At 41.8% G+C, this 20,424-nt stretch overlaps 2 protein-coding genes and 1 non-coding gene across 15 annotated transcripts in view; 1 reads left to right on the plus strand and 2 right to left on the minus strand.

Annotated features, from left to right (window-relative positions):
• The window catches only part of NCOA2 (nuclear receptor coactivator 2), a 272,180-nt gene that overhangs the window by 234,519 nt on the left and 17,237 nt on the right, over positions 1–20,424 (plus strand). For 10 of the 13 annotated variants that reach the window (XR_003793512.1, XM_029222582.1, XM_029222587.1 and 7 more), the window contains 5 exons: positions 779–989; positions 3,305–3,511; positions 6,176–6,391; positions 9,370–9,499; positions 18,758–18,923. Coding sequence is in view for 12 of the 13 variants with exons in the window: in XM_029222582.1 (XP_029078415.1) it covers positions 779–989; positions 3,305–3,511; positions 6,176–6,391; positions 9,370–9,499; positions 18,758–18,923 (930 nt within the window). In the remaining variant the exon portion in view is untranslated. Of the gene's footprint in view, positions 1–778; positions 990–3,304; positions 3,512–6,175; positions 6,392–9,369; positions 9,500–18,757; positions 19,263–20,424 lie in introns of all 13 variants that reach the window. The other 3 variants (XM_029222591.1, XM_029222590.1, XM_029222595.1) reach the window with 2 other exon arrangements.
• Positions 1,708–1,780, minus strand: TRNAG-UCC. The gene has a single exon. It is a non-coding gene; the product is annotated as a tRNA-Gly (tRNA).
• LOC114895649 (vacuolar protein sorting-associated protein 29-like) lies at positions 11,736–17,837 on the minus strand. Its single transcript, XM_029223216.1, is given in 5 exon segments — positions 11,736–13,489; positions 13,491–13,553; positions 13,934–14,033; positions 17,592–17,697; positions 17,756–17,837. Coding segments are annotated over 5 exon segments (834 nt in total). The 3' UTR covers positions 11,736–13,006.

A 20,424-nucleotide genomic window follows, 5' to 3' on the forward strand; every position in this document is an offset into this window, starting at 1 on the left:
GGTAGTTGAAAGGAAATTATTTTAATAAAGGGAAAAGCTGTAAGAAATATTTTTATGGCTTCTGTAAAGTCAAATTAATAGCTGCTGTGTTTTCATCCTGCTTCCCTGCATTTGTCACCAAAGCTGGTGAGTGACTGAGAAAGCCAGTGTCATTCGAAACTGAAAGTGTAAGCAGGAAAAAAACACCACTCAAATGGAAAAGACAGGGCTGAGCTGTTCATGGTTACTTCAAGCTCCTCGTGCGTTCCACTCCTTGCTCTTAAAAAAAAAGAAAGGAAGAAAAACAAAGTTCTAAAAGGAAATGACCATTTACTAAATACTGATTTCATGTAAATTTGGATCATATTTTCCACCAATTTTTTGTTGTTGTTACTTCGTCAGGAGAGTGAACCACAAAACCTAGGCCTGGACTGTAACACCCGTGGGTTAGTTAGAAATACACATACTCATAACTAATTGAATTATTAGCATAAAATAAAGGGGAATTTACAAATTGCCAGTGAATCACAGTGCTAGAAGAGAGCTTTCTTTCTAATTGAAGCATCTCTCTTTTCACAGATGAGGAAACTGAGGAGCAAGAGATTAAATTATTTGTCCTTTGTTGATTTAATTCTTTTTAAAGATGATCAGTTAACTGTTAGACCTGAGGTTCGCATGTGCCTGCATCTCTTGTTTGGCTCTGGTGCCTTATACCGGTTAGGTCTGTAATTGCAAACCGGGCCTGTGGCGCCCACTCTTCGCGTGGGACTGGATAAACCCTTCTGTTTGTTAACCGCAGCCTGGCAGTGAGCTGGACAACTTGGAGGAGATTTTGGATGATTTGCAGAATAGTCAATTACCACAGCTTTTCCCAGACACGAGGCCAGGCGCCCCTGCTGGATCAGTTGACAAGCAAGCCATCATCAATGACCTCATGCAACTCACAGCCGAGAGCAGCCCTGTTACACCTGTTGGAGCCCAGAAAACAGCATTGCGAATTTCACAGAGCAGTGAGTATGAGATATTGATGGTTATGCCAAGAAATTCCCATGTTATCACCATCAGAAACAGGGGTTATTAAAATCTGACGCAAACAGCTTAGTCACTTCAAGGTTTTTATGGTCAGATAGCACCACCTACCGTCCCAGCCCTTCAAAACAGCATTCAGGGTGGATTCTAGTAAACATGGCCCTTTTGCAGGCGCTTGTGGTTAATATAATCAACACGGAGTGAGACTGACCTGCATTGATAAAGTTCTTCGGGTGATTGTCATACTTCCCTTCATTTCAGTTACTGCCTTCATAAATGGAGCTTAAAATAGATTTTCTGTGTCTTAATATATGGCTGAATACTTAAAAGACAGAAACTTAGAAAGTTATGCTGACTTTTCAGGAATAATATACTACTAAAAATTTTTTATCAAAATACTCATACATGAAAGGGCTACACACATTAAAAATATCTTGTCCTATCTCTTAGGAATCCTCATATAAATATCCATTTTACATGGAAATTTATCATATAAATGTTTTCTAAGTGCATCTTAAGTTTAATTAGTATGATATACGGCTGGAAGACCTTAGACTGTTTTATAAGTGACATTTTTTATCGCTTACTTTTATTTTTTTAATTTTTAAAATTTATTTGGCCACACTGTGCGGCTTGCAGGATCTCAGTTCCCTGTTCTTGGTTTTTTTTGGCCGCACCGTGCAGCATGCGGGATCTTAGTTCCCCGGCCAGGGATCGAACCTGTGCCCCCTGCAGTGGAAGTTCAGAGTCTTAACCACTGGACCACCAGGGAGTTCCCTATTTTATATTTTTGTAAGTTTAAGATGAGGCCTTTCTCCACCTTGAACACTTAGTTTACAAACTTGATAGTTAGCCAAAGTTGTCCGATAGTTTTGAGCAGAAGAAAATATCTTTCCTGCGCTAGGGACATGATCTGTAGAAAGACAGAGAACCTCTTCAGTGTTAAATTGGTGAACAGAATGATTTGTCCCTCTTCAGATACAGTTTGACCCAAAGCTTAGCGTCTGTTCTCAAATCAGAAATGGCAACCATCAACCAAATCACAAAATATCCTTGATTAATAGATCTTTTCTCAAAGTGATTCGTGATCATTCTGAAAAGGGTAAAACAACACAGAGTTTTTGCTTGTTATCTGTCAAACGTGCCTACTTCTTAGGGAATGGAGGGTTGCTTATGGCCTATGAGAGATCACAAAGTCACAGAGTTGAGAAGTGAGTAAGAAACACAGTAGCGGGTTTACGCTCGTGACCCAGCGGAGTTAATAGAGGACTGCATGAAAACTCGTGGTTTCTCCTTATCTGTACCTCCTGATGGTATTCAGACTACTGAATGGTAACCAGATACCTAAACCTGAGGAAGTCAGCTTAAACATGTACATCATTTTCATTTAAACCCTAATTCTTCTAAATATTTTATTTCTGTTATTGATTGTTAAGAACGTTAACGTGTTTTAAATGTTCTGTTTCATACTGTGTTTATATAATTCAGAGAAAATAAAGTCCTTTATATTATTTAATATATTAGCTCTATGAATTGTAATTTATAATATCTTTATTCTTGTAGAAACATTGTTATCAAATCACTGGTTGTCTGTGTGATAGTATAGTGCACTGGTGTAGTACTTACTGCACAATAAACTCTTGTGAACTAACCATAAGAATCCTTTCAAATATAAATGTATCTGGAATTTAAAGAAGCTATACTTAGAAGACTTAACAGGGCCCTAAAGCTTCAATACTAACTTCAGGTACCAGAGTTCACACATTTAAAGATTTTAACTTCCAATGAGAGTAGACATTTTTTAACCTAATTCTATTCCTAGGAAAGTCCAATTAAAAAATGATAGTCTCATGTCCAAACCACACGTATCTGGGTTTGGTGCTATATGCAGGAGATGTTTATGGCTTCACAGCTGTGACAAAGCAATATTGCTAAATTCCAAATAATATATGAAAAAAATATTAGTAGTTTCCTTAACAAATACAGTTGAATATTAGAAGTTAATATTGGGGAGAAAAATATACGGTAAATAATAGACATGTTCTTTTTTTTCCTTTTACTTTTTTTTTGTTTTGAAAGGTTGTCAGGAATTAAATTAGAGACTTGATTAGATTGCAAGTCTATGTTTTCGCGCCACATGTTTTTTTGTCTGTGAATTTGTCTTTTATGTAGGCAGTTGGTCCCTGACATGCATATCTTTGTTATTTTACAAACGACATCTTCCCTGAACACTACTTCTGTTGCTATATTCCATTATCCTATATTAACCTTAAATTTTCATTTGTTTTCTCCTTAGCTTTTAATAACCCACGACCAGGGCAACTGGGCAGGTTATTGCCAAACCAGAATTTACCACTTGACATCACATTGCAAAGCCCAACTGGTGCTGGACCTTTCCCACCAATCAGAAACAATAGTCCCTACTCAGTGATACCTCAGCCAGGAATGATGGGTAATCAAGGGATGATAGGAAACCAAGGAAATTTAGGGAACAGTAGCACAGGTAAGGGCTCAAATGTGCTGTTAACTTTATCGGTGGGTTATTTAACTTAATGATGTATTCATCCACATCAAACTAGTAAAATTTTTCAAGTGAAATTTTTTATGCTAGAAACTAACATTTGAATGTAACTAAATTCTGCAAATTTTCACTGCGAGCATGGTATATGAAACATCGGAAAGCATTCAAGTAAGCTGACCCTTTTATTCTGTGATCATTGTTTTTACAAGGGTTCTAATCATTAATCCTATGGCATAGGCTTATTTCACTTCTACTCCAGTTACAATTCCAGACATTGTAGTGATATGTGTAAAATAATTTGGTGGTTGCTAGCTTGTCGTGATAATCTGCTGATAACCCCAGGATTTCCTGTTAGTTGATGACTTGTGTTGGACGAATTTCAGAATGAAGGTTTAAAATTCAACCAACCTTTTATACTCGTAACGATAGCAATTCTCATTCCAAAAAAAAACATCAACTAAAAATAACGAACTTAAAAAAAAAAACAAAAAACGAACTTTACATAGTAGTATGCCTGGCCTAAGAGTAGCTGATCCAGGGGCTCCATTTTTAAAGATCTGTGAAGTTGCCTGTGATCTGGTTTGGCCCTTGACCTGCTGTAACTTAAGGTGTCTGCCAAGTTGCCCATGCATATTCCTAAGTGGTAGTCACCATCATAGCAGCAACCGTACTCCCAAACCTCCACCCAGTTCAGGCTAGGAATCACTGCTGCAGCAGGTACACCACGTCCTGTACCCTGTGGTATCCTGTACCCTAAGGATGCTAAGTTTTCTGATGTGGAGAACTGCTCACAGTTTACCGCTGGAGACAAAGGCATTGAAAGAAACAGATACTATAAAAAGAACTTATATTCCTGGGTTTTAATTCTTAGCTTAGTCTGTAACCCCTGTATACACATTGCCATTTAGATAGTTAACAGAAAATAAGAGTTCAATCTAAGGGTTGAAAAGATGGATTTCTTTTTTAACTTTCTGTTGTTGGTAAGCAATTCATGGGAAATGTGAAGAATTAAAATAGTTTATTCATTCAGCAAGTATTTATTAGGTGCCTACTATATGTGCCAGGCACTGACTACATCACTAATTTATTTATTCGCAGAAACAATGCCATATTAGTTTTACATTATTTTTACAATAAAGTATTGATTTATATAAGTAAAATATTGACTTATGTAAAATTCTGTAAGGGAAAAGGAGCCAATGATTTATGAAAGGTGGCTTCTTCTTATTGGAATACAAGAAGATCTGGGTTCTTGGAGGAACCTTTAGGAATTGGGGGATATACCTATATTCAAATCTGGGCAGCCTGGAGATGACTGACATCCAGGCTATGAAGATCATACAATGCCTGTGCTTTGTTTCAAAAAGAAAAATGAAAAAAACCTGAAAGAGACTACCCTGGTTACAACTGCATTAATATTTCGAATTATGGATTATTTTCCCTCCTGCTTTCTATGCGTTCTATAATCTTGTTATATTAATTAGATAATAGATTTTTTGAAAGAGAAAATGCCTTTTCTCCCACGTCTTTGTATAATTCAAACCTAGCCTTAAAACGGTTTTTAAAATATGTATTAACATAATATTGTTCTAACTTGTTCAGTCTAATTACCCTTAACTCTAAATCATCCTAATGTAGCACATTCTCATTTCACCAGTGAAAAACCATCCGCAATACATGTTCTCTCCATTTCTGAAATAATACCCTATTTTTTAGTTGTTTATCATAACTAAAGTAAATGAAAGCCAGCCATGTCTCTGAAAGCAGAACTGTTACACATCCATTATTAAATGCTTCAGAATGAAGGGTCCTCACTCGGGGTTGTTCCCCTTTAGGATATCAAGTCTTAGCCCGTGTCTGGCCATTGCCAGCATCTCGGGGGGCAGGCCAGAGAGAGCAAACGCATGATCTGCCCAGCAGTGTTGTGCTCTTCTCACTGGTGTGTGTGGTCATATAGCTGTTACTATCTCAGTGTATACAAGGGTTTTTACAAATCTGTCCCAACGCAGCCTAGACCTGTATCGCCAGGAGTGTGGTGGTCCAGGTCCACTGAAGTGGTTGGCACTCCCTTGCCTTGGCCAAAAAGAACTGGAGTGGAAAGATGCTGTCATTCCCCCAGCTTCCGAGGCTGCTTTGGTCAGCTTGGAAGCTTAACAAATTAATAATGCTCAGAAAGGGATTTGGGGATTGAAAGTCTGGCCGGGGCTTCATGGGATATTCTCTGTGATTTGGGTTTTTAATTAGAATATTGATTATCGGTTTGTACCTTGTTCCTCTTAGCCTCACCTCTCTTTTGGAAAGTAAAGCATTGACGTGTATATCAGCTAATGTGATTCACTTCCTGAGGAAGGAAGTTGGGGTTATCCACATGCCACAGCACCTGTTTCTAAGTACATATGGGAACAATTTTAACAGCTTTTCCGAACTGTAAAGAGTGGCAAGTCCGTGTTGTGAAAAACCTCGTAGTAATTGCCATCTCGTATTTCTTAGCCAGTGGCCCGTGCCTGTGCCGGTGAGGGCCTGAGCTGTTGGGCTAACCGTGTATTGAGAATGAACGTCTCGTACCAGAGTCAGATCGTCTGGTGTTCATACATGCTGACTGTGTTTCCAGTCACTGTATCTCCGTTTTCTCTGGCTTGCCTGCAGGCATGATTGGTAGTAATGCTGCCCGGCCCACCCTGCCATCTGGGGAATGGGCACCTCAGAGTTCTGCTGTGAGAGTCACCTGTGCTGCTACCACCAGTGCCATGAACCGGCCGATCCAAGGAGGTATGATTCGGAACCCAACAGCCAGCATCCCCATGAGACCCAACAGCCAGCCTGGCCAAAGACAGATGCTTCAGCCTCAGGTCATGAATATAGGTAAGGTAGTTCCTGTGCTCTTTGCTTTTCATTTTTATCCTTTCTTAGAAGAAGAGAGGAGCAAGCTCCATAAGTTCTGTCAAGACATGCTGCTAATTTGCGGTTTAGTTAATCCCCCCATGTCAAGCTGTCATAAGTGGGACTTTGCTGGAACTCCGTATAGGATCATAGAATTGCAGGTTTTCCGGTTACCTAAGAGAACCCACTACCTTTATGACGTTTTATTTTCGTTAAATTATCTGATTTCAACTTTTGCAGGGAGTGAATTGCACTGTAACACTATAAATGTTACACAGATGATATTCTGAAGAAGCATTTCAGTGATGCACCAGTGGTTCCTAACTCTGCACGGTCATCAGGACCTTAAAATGCAGATCCCTGGGCCACTACCCTAGACTGTTAAACCAGACTCTCCCAGTTCCTCACTGAAAGTGCAGGCTCTTAGAGAGCATCTCACAAAATGTAGGGATCACTAGAATTCTATTTGGATACAGTTCACATGTTATTAAAATTAATGATCTGATACACTGTGTGATACCATTTATATGAAATGTCCAGAATAGGCAAATCTGTAGGGAAGGAAAGTAGGTTCGTGGTTTCCTAGGGCTGGGACTCTATGGGGGGAATGGGGAGTGACTCCTAAGGGTCATGGGGTTTCTTTTGGGGGGAATGACAACATCTTAAAATTGATCATTGTGCTGGTTCTACAACTCTGCAGATACACTAACACCCACGGAATCGTACACTTTACACGGGCTAATTGTATGGTATGTGAATTATATCTCAATAAAACCATTATTTTTTTTAAAAAGTAATGCAACTCATCCTCAAGATTTTCTTAATCATTGACATACTAACCTTTCTCTTACCTTGTACATTAGCATAATTCAGATACGTTGAGGTTCACGTACTTTTTCATATACTTGGATATGGTGCACGATGAGTAAGCGCTAAATCGTTAATGGAAAGATGCCAAGATTGTTTTTCTTATTTTTGGGGTTTTTTTTTTTTAATTAATTTTTTTTTTTTTTTTTGCGGTACGCGGGCCTCTCACTGTTGTGGCCTCTCCCGTTGCAGAGCACAGGCTCCGTCCGCTCAGGCTCAGCGGCCATGGCTCACGGGCCCAGCCGCTCCGCAGCATGTGGGATCCTCCCGGACCGGGGCACGAACCCGCGTCCCCTGCATCGGCAGGCAGACTCTCAACCACTGCGCCACCAGGGAAGCCCGCCAGGATTGTTTTGACACGATAACGCAGAACGCTCATCCTACCCCGGCATCAGTTTTCTTTTCTGGTGGTTTAATTGCTCAGCGCATTTTGGCTTATTGTTTCTGAGATGACATTCACGTTGCCTTTCTACAGAGAATGTACTTCAGATCAATAATGTGTGATTCCCAAACATAAATTCACATAATTTGAGGCTTACATGAAAATACTAAGAATGGCCAGATTTCCATTCAAAAATAAACTGGGAAATTTTTAAAATGCTAATTCGTTCATTTAAAAAATCATAATAAATAAATTATATCCAGAAATTTCATTTATCCTCAGTGTTTCTTCTCTGAGTGGCACCTGGCTTTTGAGCTTGAAATATGGCTCTGTGAGCTTCACTGTGTAGCTGAATTTCTCTGATTTTTAATAAGCTCGAAAAAGCCGTGAACTCAACAGAAAAGTATCTGTTGTAATGGAAAACAGGTTTACAGATAGTGATAATAAAATCATTAAAGCGCTCATATCATGCATTAGCTTTAATCCTCTACAGAGAACTTCTAAGAAAGAGCACATCCAAGTTGTCTGGGCCACCTTTCTGCTCCTCCTTTACTCAGACCAGCACTTCTCAAAAGTATGTCCAGGACCTCGATGCCCTTTTAGGGCGTCTGCCAGGCCAAAACCATTTTCATAATAATACTAAGATATTATGTACCTTCTTCACTCTCATTCTGTCATGGACGTACAATAGAGTTGGCTAAAACAATCTTGTTTATGTTGCAAACAAACAACGTCATAGAAAAAGAAATCAGATTTGTGGTTACCAGAGGGGAGGTGGGCAGAGGGGAAATTGGATGCAGGCGGTCCAAAGGCACAGACTCCCAGTTATAAGTTCCAGGGACATAACGTTACAACAAGGTCAATGTAACTAACACTGCTGTGTGTTATATATGAAAGCTGTTAAGAGAGCAGATCTTGAGAGTTCTCATCACAAGGAAAAAAAGTTTTGTATCTGTTTGAAATAATGGATGTTCACCAAACTTGCTGTGATAATTATTTCATGATGTATGTAAGTCAAATCATCGTGCTGTACACCTTAAACTTCTGCAGTGCTGTATGTCAATTATATCTCAATACGACTGGAAGAAAAAAATCTTGTTTATGTTAACATAGTGGATTTATTATGATGACTTTTAAATGAATTAATGATCATTTTTTCTTTTTCCGGTTTTAATTTCCAATATAGTAAATATCAGTGAGATATAACCCACACACACAAAAGCTGTACTTTAAGAATATAAAGACTCCTAAGTCCAAGGGGCTTGGAAATGCTGATCTAGAGAGTCTTTAAAGTGGGTGATTAGGGCTCCCCTGGTGGCCCAGTGGTTGAGAGTCCGCCTGCCGATGCAGGGGACGCGGGTTCGTGCCCCGGTCTGGGAGGATCCCACATGCCGCAGAGCGGCTGGGCCCGTGAGCCATGGCCGCTGAGCCTGCGCATCCGGGGCCTGTGCTCCACAATGGGAGAGGCCACAACAGTGAGAGGCTCACGTACCGCAAAAAAAAAAAAAAAAAAGTGGGTGATTAGCCTTGGTACTTCTTGCCTTTTTTTCTATTTCAGAACAAAAATTCTCTTATTATTTTCACCTAATTATTATTGCTTCTGTCTTTTTCTGTAAACTGTATATTTCTCTTTCTGTTCTATAACCAAAACGGATAACTTCCCTTATTACAAGTTGTAAGATTTTAGAATTGTTTCCTTCTCCCATTTCAGGGCCATCTGAATTAGAGATGAACATAGGGGGACCTCAGTATAGCCAACAACAAGCGCCTCCAAATCAGACCGCCCCCTGGCCTGAGAGCATCCTGCCGATAGAACAGGCACCGTTTGCCAGCCAGAACAGGTGAGTCTTGAGCGCTCAGGAGGTCCCGGAGAGTAGAGTTCATGAGTGCCGTGAGTTATCTCAGACCTAGGCCAGAAGTTAGTCTGGTCCTTTTGAACAGTTGGTGCCTGACCAGTTTTCATGTATTCAAACTATATCATTTAGTGGACTGGGAGTACAGGGGTTCGGGGGGCCGGAGGCGGGGGATCCAAAAATCAGTTTGACCTAGCACATGCCTTTAAAGAAGTTATAATTTAGTTGGAAAATAAAATATGTAGACTAATTAATAACTGTAATATGAGCTAGTATGTACTATAAATGCCCTAAGAGAAACAAAACATATTTCAAGGGATCATCCAATTGGGGTGATTGGGGAAAAAAGCTTCAGAGTCTTGAGTAAAGGTATCATGTCAGGAGGCAGAGATGGCAGGAAGCCAGTCCATCTGGCAGAAGCAGAATAATCAGAGTCCTGGAGGTCACAGAAGCAACACAGTATGTTTAGGGTAACAGAGAATAGTCTAGTTTTATGTTACATATATTTTACCACTTTAAAAAAATAAATAAAAGTATCAGAAGATTTGGCCAGGGACTTCCCTGGTGGTCCAGTGGTTAAGACTCCCTGCTTCCGGAGGAAAACTAGCAAATGATGGAGCAAAAATGCACATTTCATCTGTTGCATTCAAAGTGCTATAATTCAAAAATGTGTCAGTGAAATAAATGCCTGAATGTTTAAATTTTCATAAAAAGTAGCCTTTTAAATATATTCAGATAAGAAAATATTTTGACCTGTGTATACTTTCCAAAATCATTCAAAAAATTATTGGGATCTTAAATTTGCTGTATTTTAAAAACACTGTTGCATACATTCATTTTGTATCAAGTAAAGTCACAAATCCTCCTTTTCCAGCTTAAGAAAATATATTGTATTTACCTTAAATTTTCATGATTTAATAAACATTTAATCTTACTAATTTTTAATGCTTAATAGGAAAGAAAACTAAACCAAAGATTTTTTTTCAAAGTGTTCCCATAGCTCGCAGTTGAGATGATGACAGTCATTTTTGCACAGATTCTTCTTCAAGAATTCAATTCACAGCTATTGACTTTTTTCCTCCCTCTTATAAAAGAAATAAACTATACTGATATATTAAAAAAAAAAAAAAAAAAAAAAAAAGACTCCGTGCTTCCAATGCAAGGGGCATGGGTTCGATCCCTGGTCAGGGAACTAAGATCCCGCATGCCACAGGGCACAGCCAAAAAAGAAGATTTGGCTGAAAAAGTAGATTAGTAATGGAATAGATTTATAGAGACTCTTAAATACCAAACTCTTCTTCAGCCCTTTTTCTTTCTTTCTTTCTTTCTTTTTTTTAAATATTTGTTTATTTACTTGGCTGTGCAGGGTCTTAGCTGAAGCACACAGGATCTTTGTTGCCTCATGCAAGATCTTCACTGAGGCACGCAGGATCTTTTTAGCTGCAGTGTGTGAACTCTGAGTTGCAGCATGCGGGATCTAGTTCCCTGACCAGGGATGGAACCCGTGCCCCCTGCATGGGGAGCACGGAGTCTTGACCACTGGACCACCAGGGAAGTCCCTCAGCCTTTTTTCATTAAGCCGTTGAAGAAGTTTTTGGAAAAAGGAAATGGTATATGATCAAGTTTGATTGAATTTTTTTGATTCTGATGATTAGTCTAATCATTTTTGTTTCTTTGTAGATAATCTTTTCTAATTGCTTTTGAAATACTTTTAGAATTGCTATACCGTAGTCTTACTATAGTGTGTCTAGGTGTGGATTTACGTATTTATACTGCTTGGTATTTGGTGTATGTTGTGCTTATTTTATCTGTGGATTCATCAGCTCTGGAACTGCGGCCATTATCTCTTTATATACTGCCCCTCCGCCATTTCCTCTGTTCTTTCTTTCTGGGATTCTGGCAAGACATACGTTAACCGTCTCTTTCTACGTCCGATTTTTTAAAACTTCTACCCTCATTTCTTAACCCATGTATTTTCCATCTCCCTGTCTCTCTGTGCTACATTTGGGATAATTTATCCATATCCATATTTCATTTCGTTAATTATCTCTTTAGCTATGTTTAAACCAATTATATTTTTCATTTCTAAAAGTTCTGTTTGCCTGGTTATTTTTCATAGTCTCTTACTGTTTGCTTATTTTTGTGATTTCATCTTTGTATCATTAAACATCACATTCATCATTACTTTCTAAATTTCTTGATTCGATAATTCCAATATCTGGATTTCTTGTGGTTCTAAATCCAGTGATTGACTCTTGCTCGTGGTGGCCTGTTGCCCTGAGTATTTTGGTAATCTTTCATTGGGAGTTCCTAGTTGATCTTTGTCAATGATCCAGCCGGGGGTTAAAGTTGAAGACACTTTTCATGCAAGGGAATTTGCATTGGTCTCTGCTGGAGGTGAGGGTCTCCGCTCACCACTCTCCTCAGTGCAGTCCAGCACTCTCCACTCAGCTCTTTCACTTGGCTGTGGCCCAGTGCCCCAGCTCTCAAGGATAAAACTTAGGTGTTGCTCAAGTTTTCGCTCAAAGATGGTTCTTGTTCCATTATTCCCTGCAAAGACAGTATCACAGTCGTGTTATATGCATAATCCCATGGTTTTTAAGCAAAGCACTGGAAGCAGACGTTGCACAGGCGACCTTGAGGCCTATGTGATGGTGCTGCTTGGCCAGTTGGGTGGGCAAAGAGCCCCGAGGCAGAGAGATAGTTAGGAGCCTAAGCAGGAGTCAGTGTGGGCACTTAAATGATGGAGGCGATGTTTTCTGGTCAGTAACCATGTTAGAAAACAAACTGGAGGAATTCTGCCTTGAGGCTCACATGTAGAAAGTTCGGGTTGGAGGCTCAGTGAAGACCTTCCAGACTGATCGTTTTGTCCATTGGGGATTATTCTAGTCTAAAATTATGAAATACTTTTATCAAATTCACAAATGATGAAAGCAGGGTTTCTCAAATTTTATAAGGGTAGAATATTTCCAGAGCTTCTTGTTTAAAAAAACAAAAAATACAGATTTCATAGTGACTCTTATTACCCTGGGATAAAATGCTTTTGCATAGCTCAGAACTGTGGTGCGGTGCCCATTTTCCTTTCTATATCTTTTTTTTTTTTTTTTATAAATGAAAAGTAACTTTATTACTGGGGAAGCTCGAAGAACGTATACAAGAAAATCTAGATTCTTTCTCCTCATGCACTACTTTGGTAATAAAGTTCCAAATATCAACTATGAAGATACTTAGAAGGATAAATCTTTCTTAACATGTGCCCATTTACTGTGTGGTGGACATTTTTTCATAGAAATCATATACTTAAACTAAATATAATCTTATAGTTTACAAGAAGCTTAGAACATTGTATTAACAGAAGACGAGATTATATTTTACTGCAAAATATTATAAAAGTGATACAATTTTGTGGCTCTTAAATGTTTAATTACTTGAGTTGAACAGGGGAATGAAGAAGAAAAAAAGCCCAACAGAAAAATCATCAGGACACGCCTCACTTTAAGATTTGCTGTATTCGATTTGTTCTACTTTCACGTCGTCTCCAATTAGCTGATACACGTAAGCGACAACTGTAGAAGCCTGGATATCCATCAACACAAATGAAGGAATAATGTTCATTTCCAAGGCCTTATATGCTCCAGTGGCAGAATCTGGATTAATGTAGAATTTATTTTCATGCTCAAATGCTTCAAATTTATGTGTGTGTCCTGAAATAAGGATATCCACATCAAACTGCCTCTGCAGCAGGGCTAAGCTGGCCACATCTCCCCGTGGAATAACTTCATGTCCATGGATCAAACCAATGTTGAACTGCCCAACAGTTACAACTTTCTGTTCTGGATAATTCAGATTCGCATCGAAGTCTCCTCTCACAGTATGAACATCACCAGCCAGAGTCTGGAGATAGTCATAACTCTCTTTGGTACAAAGGTTTCCAGTGCAGAGAATGTGCTGAATCTTTCCTGGTACCAGCAGTTTTTTTTAATTTAGCTGGCAGACTGTTGCACCGGTGTGGGATGTGCAGCTCTCCTAATAGCAACGCCAACTGGAGATAGAACAGTCTTCATCTTTAGAGGGGGATCCCTTCAGAGATGGATTGAAGTACATAGTTAATGTGGGAAGCATCCTGTCACTGGGCTCTGCTCAGTCACCCCTTTGTATTATCTTAAGAGAGTGGTAAAGGATTCAGAGGATTCAATGAAGTTTTAAAAAATCAAAATAGCAGAAGATGAATATGAGCCCAGCAGTATTGGACGTGTGCGAAAAAGTTGGGAACTAGTTATTTCACTGAAAGAAAAGATGATTAGGGCAATTGCTTAATAACTGTTTTAGGGAGATAAGGAAGAGAGGGTGCTCGCCAACTGTATTCCATTCGCCTAGCGGGAGAAACTAGTGTCTTCCAACCCCCCTGTGCCTGTGAACCACCTTTGGGATCTCATTGAAAGGCAGGTCTGGGTGGAGCCCAGGATTCTGCGTGCCTAACAAGCCCCAGGTGATGCCAGCACCGCTGCTCCTCCGACGCACTCTGTGTGGAAGAACAGACAAGAACCGCAGTCAGTCAGTGTGGCTCTTAACTGGACTAGCTGCCAAGGACGGTGTGTGGCCTCCACCACTCTGTCCTCTTGGGGATAGAGCATCGTGTAAATAACCACCGTGATCATTCTTGGAGGTGGTACTTTCTCGGGGTCCTTCCAGCTCCTTGAGTCTGATTTCGTGGTGTCAGTGAGTATTTCGCGTTTTCTAAATATCTTTATTGGATATGTTAAAAAGACACACCCATTTCCATGGAAACCTGCACATAGTAAAAAGGTAGTCGAATAATTAAATCCAGTACCTGAGAGCTGGTTTTGGATGAAATGTCTAAGATTAGTTTCTAGGGGCTTCCCTGGTGGCGCAGTGGTTGACAGTCCGCCTGCCGATGCAGGGGACACGGGTTCGTGCCCTGGTCCGGGAGGATCCCACATGCCGCAGAGCGGCTGGGCCCGTGAGCCATGGCCGCTGAGCCTGCGCGTCCGGAGCCTGTGCACCACGATGGAAGAGGCCACAACGGTGAGAGGCCCACACACCGCAAAAAAAAAAAAAAAGATTAGTTTCTAGGGAAAACTGGGCCCAACGTTAGGATTTTCACTGTTGCCCAAGCAGAGGAAGGGTTCTGTTAAAGCAAAAATGAGGACCTCCCCGGCTGTCCAGCAGCTGGGGCTCCGCGCTTCCACTGCAGGGGCTGCGGGCTCCATCCCTGGTTGGGGACTGGCATCCCGCAAGCCACTCAGCGCAGCCAAAAACGAAATAATAATAAAATGGAAGAATTCCGAGTACACACTGAGGCCAGCTACAGAGTCGGCTGGTTCAGTTTGCTGGGGGCGTTTCTGTGACTTGCCCTGCCCTGTTCTCTTGTTGCTGTCAGTTTTCTTTGTAGAAGAGCGCTGTGGACAAAGCAAAACATTTCCACCACTTTTAAAGTTATTTATTTCCGTTTTACCAGCCACTTACCCCTCTTCTTTTATTTTAAATAATTCAGTTTGGAAGAAATTTATAACCAACTTTATGGTAGTCTTATTGTCATAGGAATCCAGAAATGATGGATAACAAAGGTTCTAACCACGTCTCTCTTTTGAAATAAAAGCAGTGCCTTTTTTAAATCCCCTTTATAAGTATCACCATTAATATTTTATATTTTTACTGCCTACCTATTTAGGAATAGGTTTTTAACTGTTTTATGAACCCAGCATTAGTTTATATACACATTTCAGAAAGACAGTAGTTTAGCCCTTTAATCTCTAATGTGTTCACATACTCATTTATTTATAGCTGAATTTCCATCTTCTGTAGTTTCATTGTGGTTTTTCTTCCTTTATTCATTTGGTATGTAAAAGAGTTGTTTAAAATATAGCCCCAAATTTATGGATGATTTTTTGATGATTTCTATTGGATTTATAAAAGTGAACAGTAGCTGCCTTTCATGAAAGACTTCCTTTCACATTAAGTTCAAAATCTCTGAGTAATTTGGTTTTCTCTTGTTTGTAATGTGTCTAAGAGTAAAGGTTCTTTGGTTGATTCTTTCTCATCATGTAGTAGCTGCTACTTTCTTGCAGAATTTTGAAAACACACATGAACAGTGATAGTATGGTATGATTTCTCAAACAAGAGCTCAGAATAGATCTTACTCCCCTTCTTATTACCATCTTTAATGTCCTGCTAGTCTATAAATAAATGAAAGTGTAGATTTCAAGAAATAAGGTTTTTATTGATGATGGATTAACTACCTTCTGCTAGTTCGTTACTTACCATTTTGCCAACTTGGGGCCTCTGTGTGCTCTTCCCTTTATTCCTCTGAATTTTATCCTTGACTTAATACTATAATTTTTGTCAGCCACCGTCTAGATTGTAACTATATTTGTAATTGCCCAAAATGTAGGCAAATAATTTCTTCATTATGTTGGCAGCCATTTATAAAGTTGGGATTGGAAGTCTGGGTCAATATTTTTGCTCTAAGCCAAGTGTATTATGGTGTTTCTAAGGGAAGTGGTGTAACCCGTGGTATGCCCAAATTTGTAATACTAAGCCACAACGCAGTGTATTTTTCTGAGCATAAAAAGGTATGATAACCGGGCTAGATCAAGAAGCTTTTATTTTCACTTGCTTGCTGAACCTATGCAGTTCAAGTACTGGTCCAACAAAGAGATTGAAGATGGCCTCACTGGGCACAGTCTAGGGTTGAGGTTTCTAAATAAATGCCAACATCAAGCCAGCATAGTGCAGTGAGTGGTACTAGAGTTGAGAGGAGAGTGGGAGTGCTCCAGAGTGTCTGTGAAGGAGAAATGCCGAGCCCGGATGGGAAGGTAGAATTGCAGTTGGAGAAGAGGGTGGGAAATGTGGAACGGGAAGTCTTGGCATCATGGTGGGTATGCGGCATCCTCTGGAAAAAGGCCAGTTGCCCAGGGTGGCTGGGACCCACAGGGAAGTCGTGGGCATTACGTTGGGAAAGGTTAGGCTTTACCGAAGTGTGTGTGTCCTTGAATTCCACCACCACCAGCACCCTGTCCCAGGGCCTTAAACATTGCGAGTCAGCTCAGTAACAGGAGAAGGAACCTGACAGCATCGTATAGGGAGAATCAGAGAGAGGCTGTAAGCCGGAAAGTGTCTTGAAGGTCCCAGCTCGAGCTGAAGAGGGCCTTGACCAAAGTGGGAATCTGGGTCAAGCATTGGTTTAACGTTTTTAATTTAAAAAAGAAAAAGCAAATGGGCTATTTTATTATGTGGGAAATCGTTTAGATGCAAATGAGCATCGGTAGTTCTTTTTCTTTAAGCCTTTGGATGTGTCTTCCCGGGGGTGGAGCTGTCTTCCAGAGTACCAGACGGAGTGTCCTCTTCCTTCTGACGCTGGGTTTCAGGCAGTTGCAAACTGGGCAGTCTTGCCTTGCCGTGGAGCCCGTGCAGCCTTGCTTGGGTTAAAAGGGAGTCGATTTCACATTAGCCGGTCATCAGCAGAGAGATCTGGGATGGGGGTTGTGGTCATGTGGGAATAAAAGCTTCTGAAGAAACAGAAGTCGAAAATTGTGAAATAAAGCTAGAGGAAGAGAATATTAACTAGCATCTTCGGGGAATGAGGTCTCAGGCGTAAGAGAATTTGGTAAATAGACAGCATCCACTCTTGGCTGACTTGAGCTCCTTTGTTCATGAAATTGACCGCATCTAAAGTGGGTCATTGCTCTTCGGGGAATCCCCTCCTCTCTCTGCTTCCCTGACACGCAGATCTGTGGCTGTCCTCCTCCTTGTTGCCGCTTTTCTGTGTCTGCTCTTTCCTCCCACTCCCTGAGTGTGCAGTGTTCTGGTCACAGCTGTGTTTAAAAAGTTGACTCTGGGAGAGCGTGGAAGCACGAAGGGCAATGGGGGAACCATTCCAGTGGCTGATGTCTTCCCGGGAACCGAGGCCATGGTGGGAGAAGAGGCAGGTACAGAGAGAGCCCCGGCCAGGAGCACGGGCCTCTGCCAGCGCTGGCGAGCGTCCTGGCGACGGGAACGCTTGGGTGGAGCGGGGTGGGCAGCGCAGCACACACGCTGGGCTCAAGGTGGTACCCCTCACAGTGCCTCGCAGGCCGTGGGACGTGGGCTCGGAGCCGCGGACCGCCGGCGAGCAGGGTCGTCGAGGGCACACTTAAGTGGGTGATTTTCTTCACAAGTGACATGGGCTAAATGGAGAGGATAGAGTGTTTCCAGTGCACTGGGTTAGAACTGTTTGAAACTGACTTTTGGCTTTAATCCTCAGCATTTCAGGATTCTGGGCCAGACTGGCACAAAGCATATGAAACCGGTTAGACAGGTCGTTCATCCCTAGGTGAATCTATCATTGCTTAAGAATGAGGGAACTTAACCTGTAAACTTTATCTTCTCCGAAACATATAGTAACTTTAAGAGTACAAATTAGAGTATCATTTCCCCTTTTGCTATTACAGTAACTCAGAAGCTCTTTTTTAAAACTCCCCAAGTTTGTCAGTTAATTTAAATTATAGGAGTTTTATATACCATAGAATTTGGAGTGCAGTGTTACAGTTTTATCACCAGTCACCTTTATATAATAACAAACATAATTTGCATGTTCCTGGTCTACTTTCCTTGAGTAACTCAGGAAGTCTAACGAGCACGCCCCTTGAGGATTTTAATAAATGTTACAAGTCCCACTTATGCGTGACAGAGAAACGTCCCATCAGTCCAGCCGCGTGCAGTCTGACAGCAGCCGATTCGACAAACTTAATGGAAATGGAGCTTTTATGCTCATAGTGTCCCTCAGATGGGTCTTCAGAGCCTCATGCGAATGAGACTGCAATCAACTGGCCTTTTTCGCTAAAATTCAGGAAACTCCTTTGACTACTTCAGTACAAAGTAAACACATATACTCTTGAAGAGTCAGCGTGGATATGTGGGAACGTAGTGGTCACCTAGGTCGGTGTTGAATCCCGGCTTTGCAGCGTCTGCCTGTGTGATCTCCACCACAGGGTCTGACAAGCTCTCCAGGCCTCAGCGTTGCCAGCTTTAGAGCGGGGGGCAATAAAAACAAAGCTCACAACATCCGACGCCTAGGTGTGTGTCCGGCTTATCTCCGTTAGGCACTGGATAAAGTCTATCATTTAGGGTGGGTGGTTGTGTCTGGCTGGTATAGTATTTTACTACTTTTGTCTTTAAGGGAAACAAAAAAATGTTCTCTAATCAACTAGCTTTTCCACGGGCCTGAGATGAAGTTTGTCTCTACAGGCAGCCGTTTGGCAACTCTCCAGATGACTTGCTGTGTCCACACCCTGCAGCGGAGTCTCCAAGTGACGAAGGCGCTCTCCTGGACCAGCTGTACTTGGCCTTGCGGAACTTTGATGGCCTGGAGGAGATCGACAGAGCTCTGGGGATACCCGAGCTGGTCAGCCAGGTGGGCACAGGGCGAAGCTGGTGGGGACCGAGCACTTGCGTGGGCACGGAGGTACCTGTTCTCTTTGGTCAGCAGGTAATCTGCAGCCTGCTTTTTAGAATGCTTTCTTACCTCTTAACAAGCCAGCTCTGTGTGCTGTCTCCCCCACTCCTTGTTACTCCCACATCAAGAATGGAAAATACTGAGAATGAGTTTGACCTGTACTTTGGGTCAATTGAGCTGAAAGGCAGAAACTCAAGTCCAGCTCATCTACTGACAGGGAGGAACATGCAAGGGGCAGAGAAGCCAAGAACAGAACATTGCTGCCCCAGCGATCCAGAACCTTCCATCTAAAAAGTAGTATCCTTAAAATGGTTCTGACAGACCTAGGGGCAGGACAGGAATAAAGATGCAGAAGTAGAGAATGGACTCGAGGACACAGTGGGGGGAAGGGGAAGCTGGGACAAAGTGAGAGAGTGGCACGGACATATATACACTACCAAATGTGAAACAGATAGCTAGTGGGAAGCAGCCGCATAGCACAGGGAGATCAGCTCGGTGGTTTGTGACCACCTAGAAGGGTGGGATAGGGAGGGAGGGAGGGAGATGCAAGAGGGAGGGGATATGGGGATATATGTATGCATATAGCTGATTCACTTTGTTATACAGCAGAAACTAACAACATTGTAAAGCAATAATACTCCAATAAAGATGAAAAATAAAAAATAATTTAAAAAAAAATAGGGCTTCCCTGGTGGCGCAGTGGTTGAGAGTCCGCCTGCCGATGCAGGGGACACAGGTTCGTGCCCCGGTCCGGGAAGATCCCACATGCCGCGGAGCGGCTGGGCCCGTGAGCCATGGCCGCTGAGCCTGCGCGTCCGGAGCCTGTGCTCCACAGCGGGAGAGGCCGCAACAGTGAGAGGCCCGCGTACCGCAAAAAAAAAAAACTAGTATCCTCAGTCACTCTTCATCTTAACATTTGTGGGCTAGTGATAGGAAGCTACTTGTGCTAAAAGAATATGTTGCACGTAAGTTAGCAGTAGTCTCTTATTTTGGCTGTTGGGTCTTTGTTGCTGCACACGGGCTTTCTCTAGTTGCGGCGAGCGGGGGCTACTCTTCATTGTGGCACGCGGGCTTCTCATTGCAGTGGCTTCTCGTTGTGGAGCGTGGGCTCTAGGTGCACGGGCTTCAGTAGTTGTGGCTCACAGGCTCAGTAGTTGTGGCTCGTGGGCTCTAGAGTGCAGGCTCAGTAGCTGTGGCACACGGGCTTAGTTGCTCTGTGGCATATGGGATCTTCCCGGACCGGGGCTTGAACCCGTGTTCCCTGCATTGGCAGGCGGACTCTTAACCACTGCGCCACCAGGGAAGTCCCAGCAGAAGTCATTTTAAAGGTAGCTGCAGTTCATTCATCATTTTGCCCTCTGTGTGGATTTAGCCACAGTCATATGGGTTTAATATCGATGGGAATGTAAAGACGTTAGCCAATCTTAGTGGGCTTCCCCCTCCTGGTGATTAGTTGGTG

The sequence above is a fragment of the Monodon monoceros genome, unplaced genomic scaffold (genome assembly GCF_005190385.1).
Source record: "Monodon monoceros isolate NGI ecotype Baffin Bay Population unplaced genomic scaffold, NGI_Narwhal_1 Super_Scaffold_14, whole genome shotgun sequence".
NCBI classification, from domain to species: Eukaryota; Metazoa; Chordata; class Mammalia; order Artiodactyla; family Monodontidae; genus Monodon; species Monodon monoceros.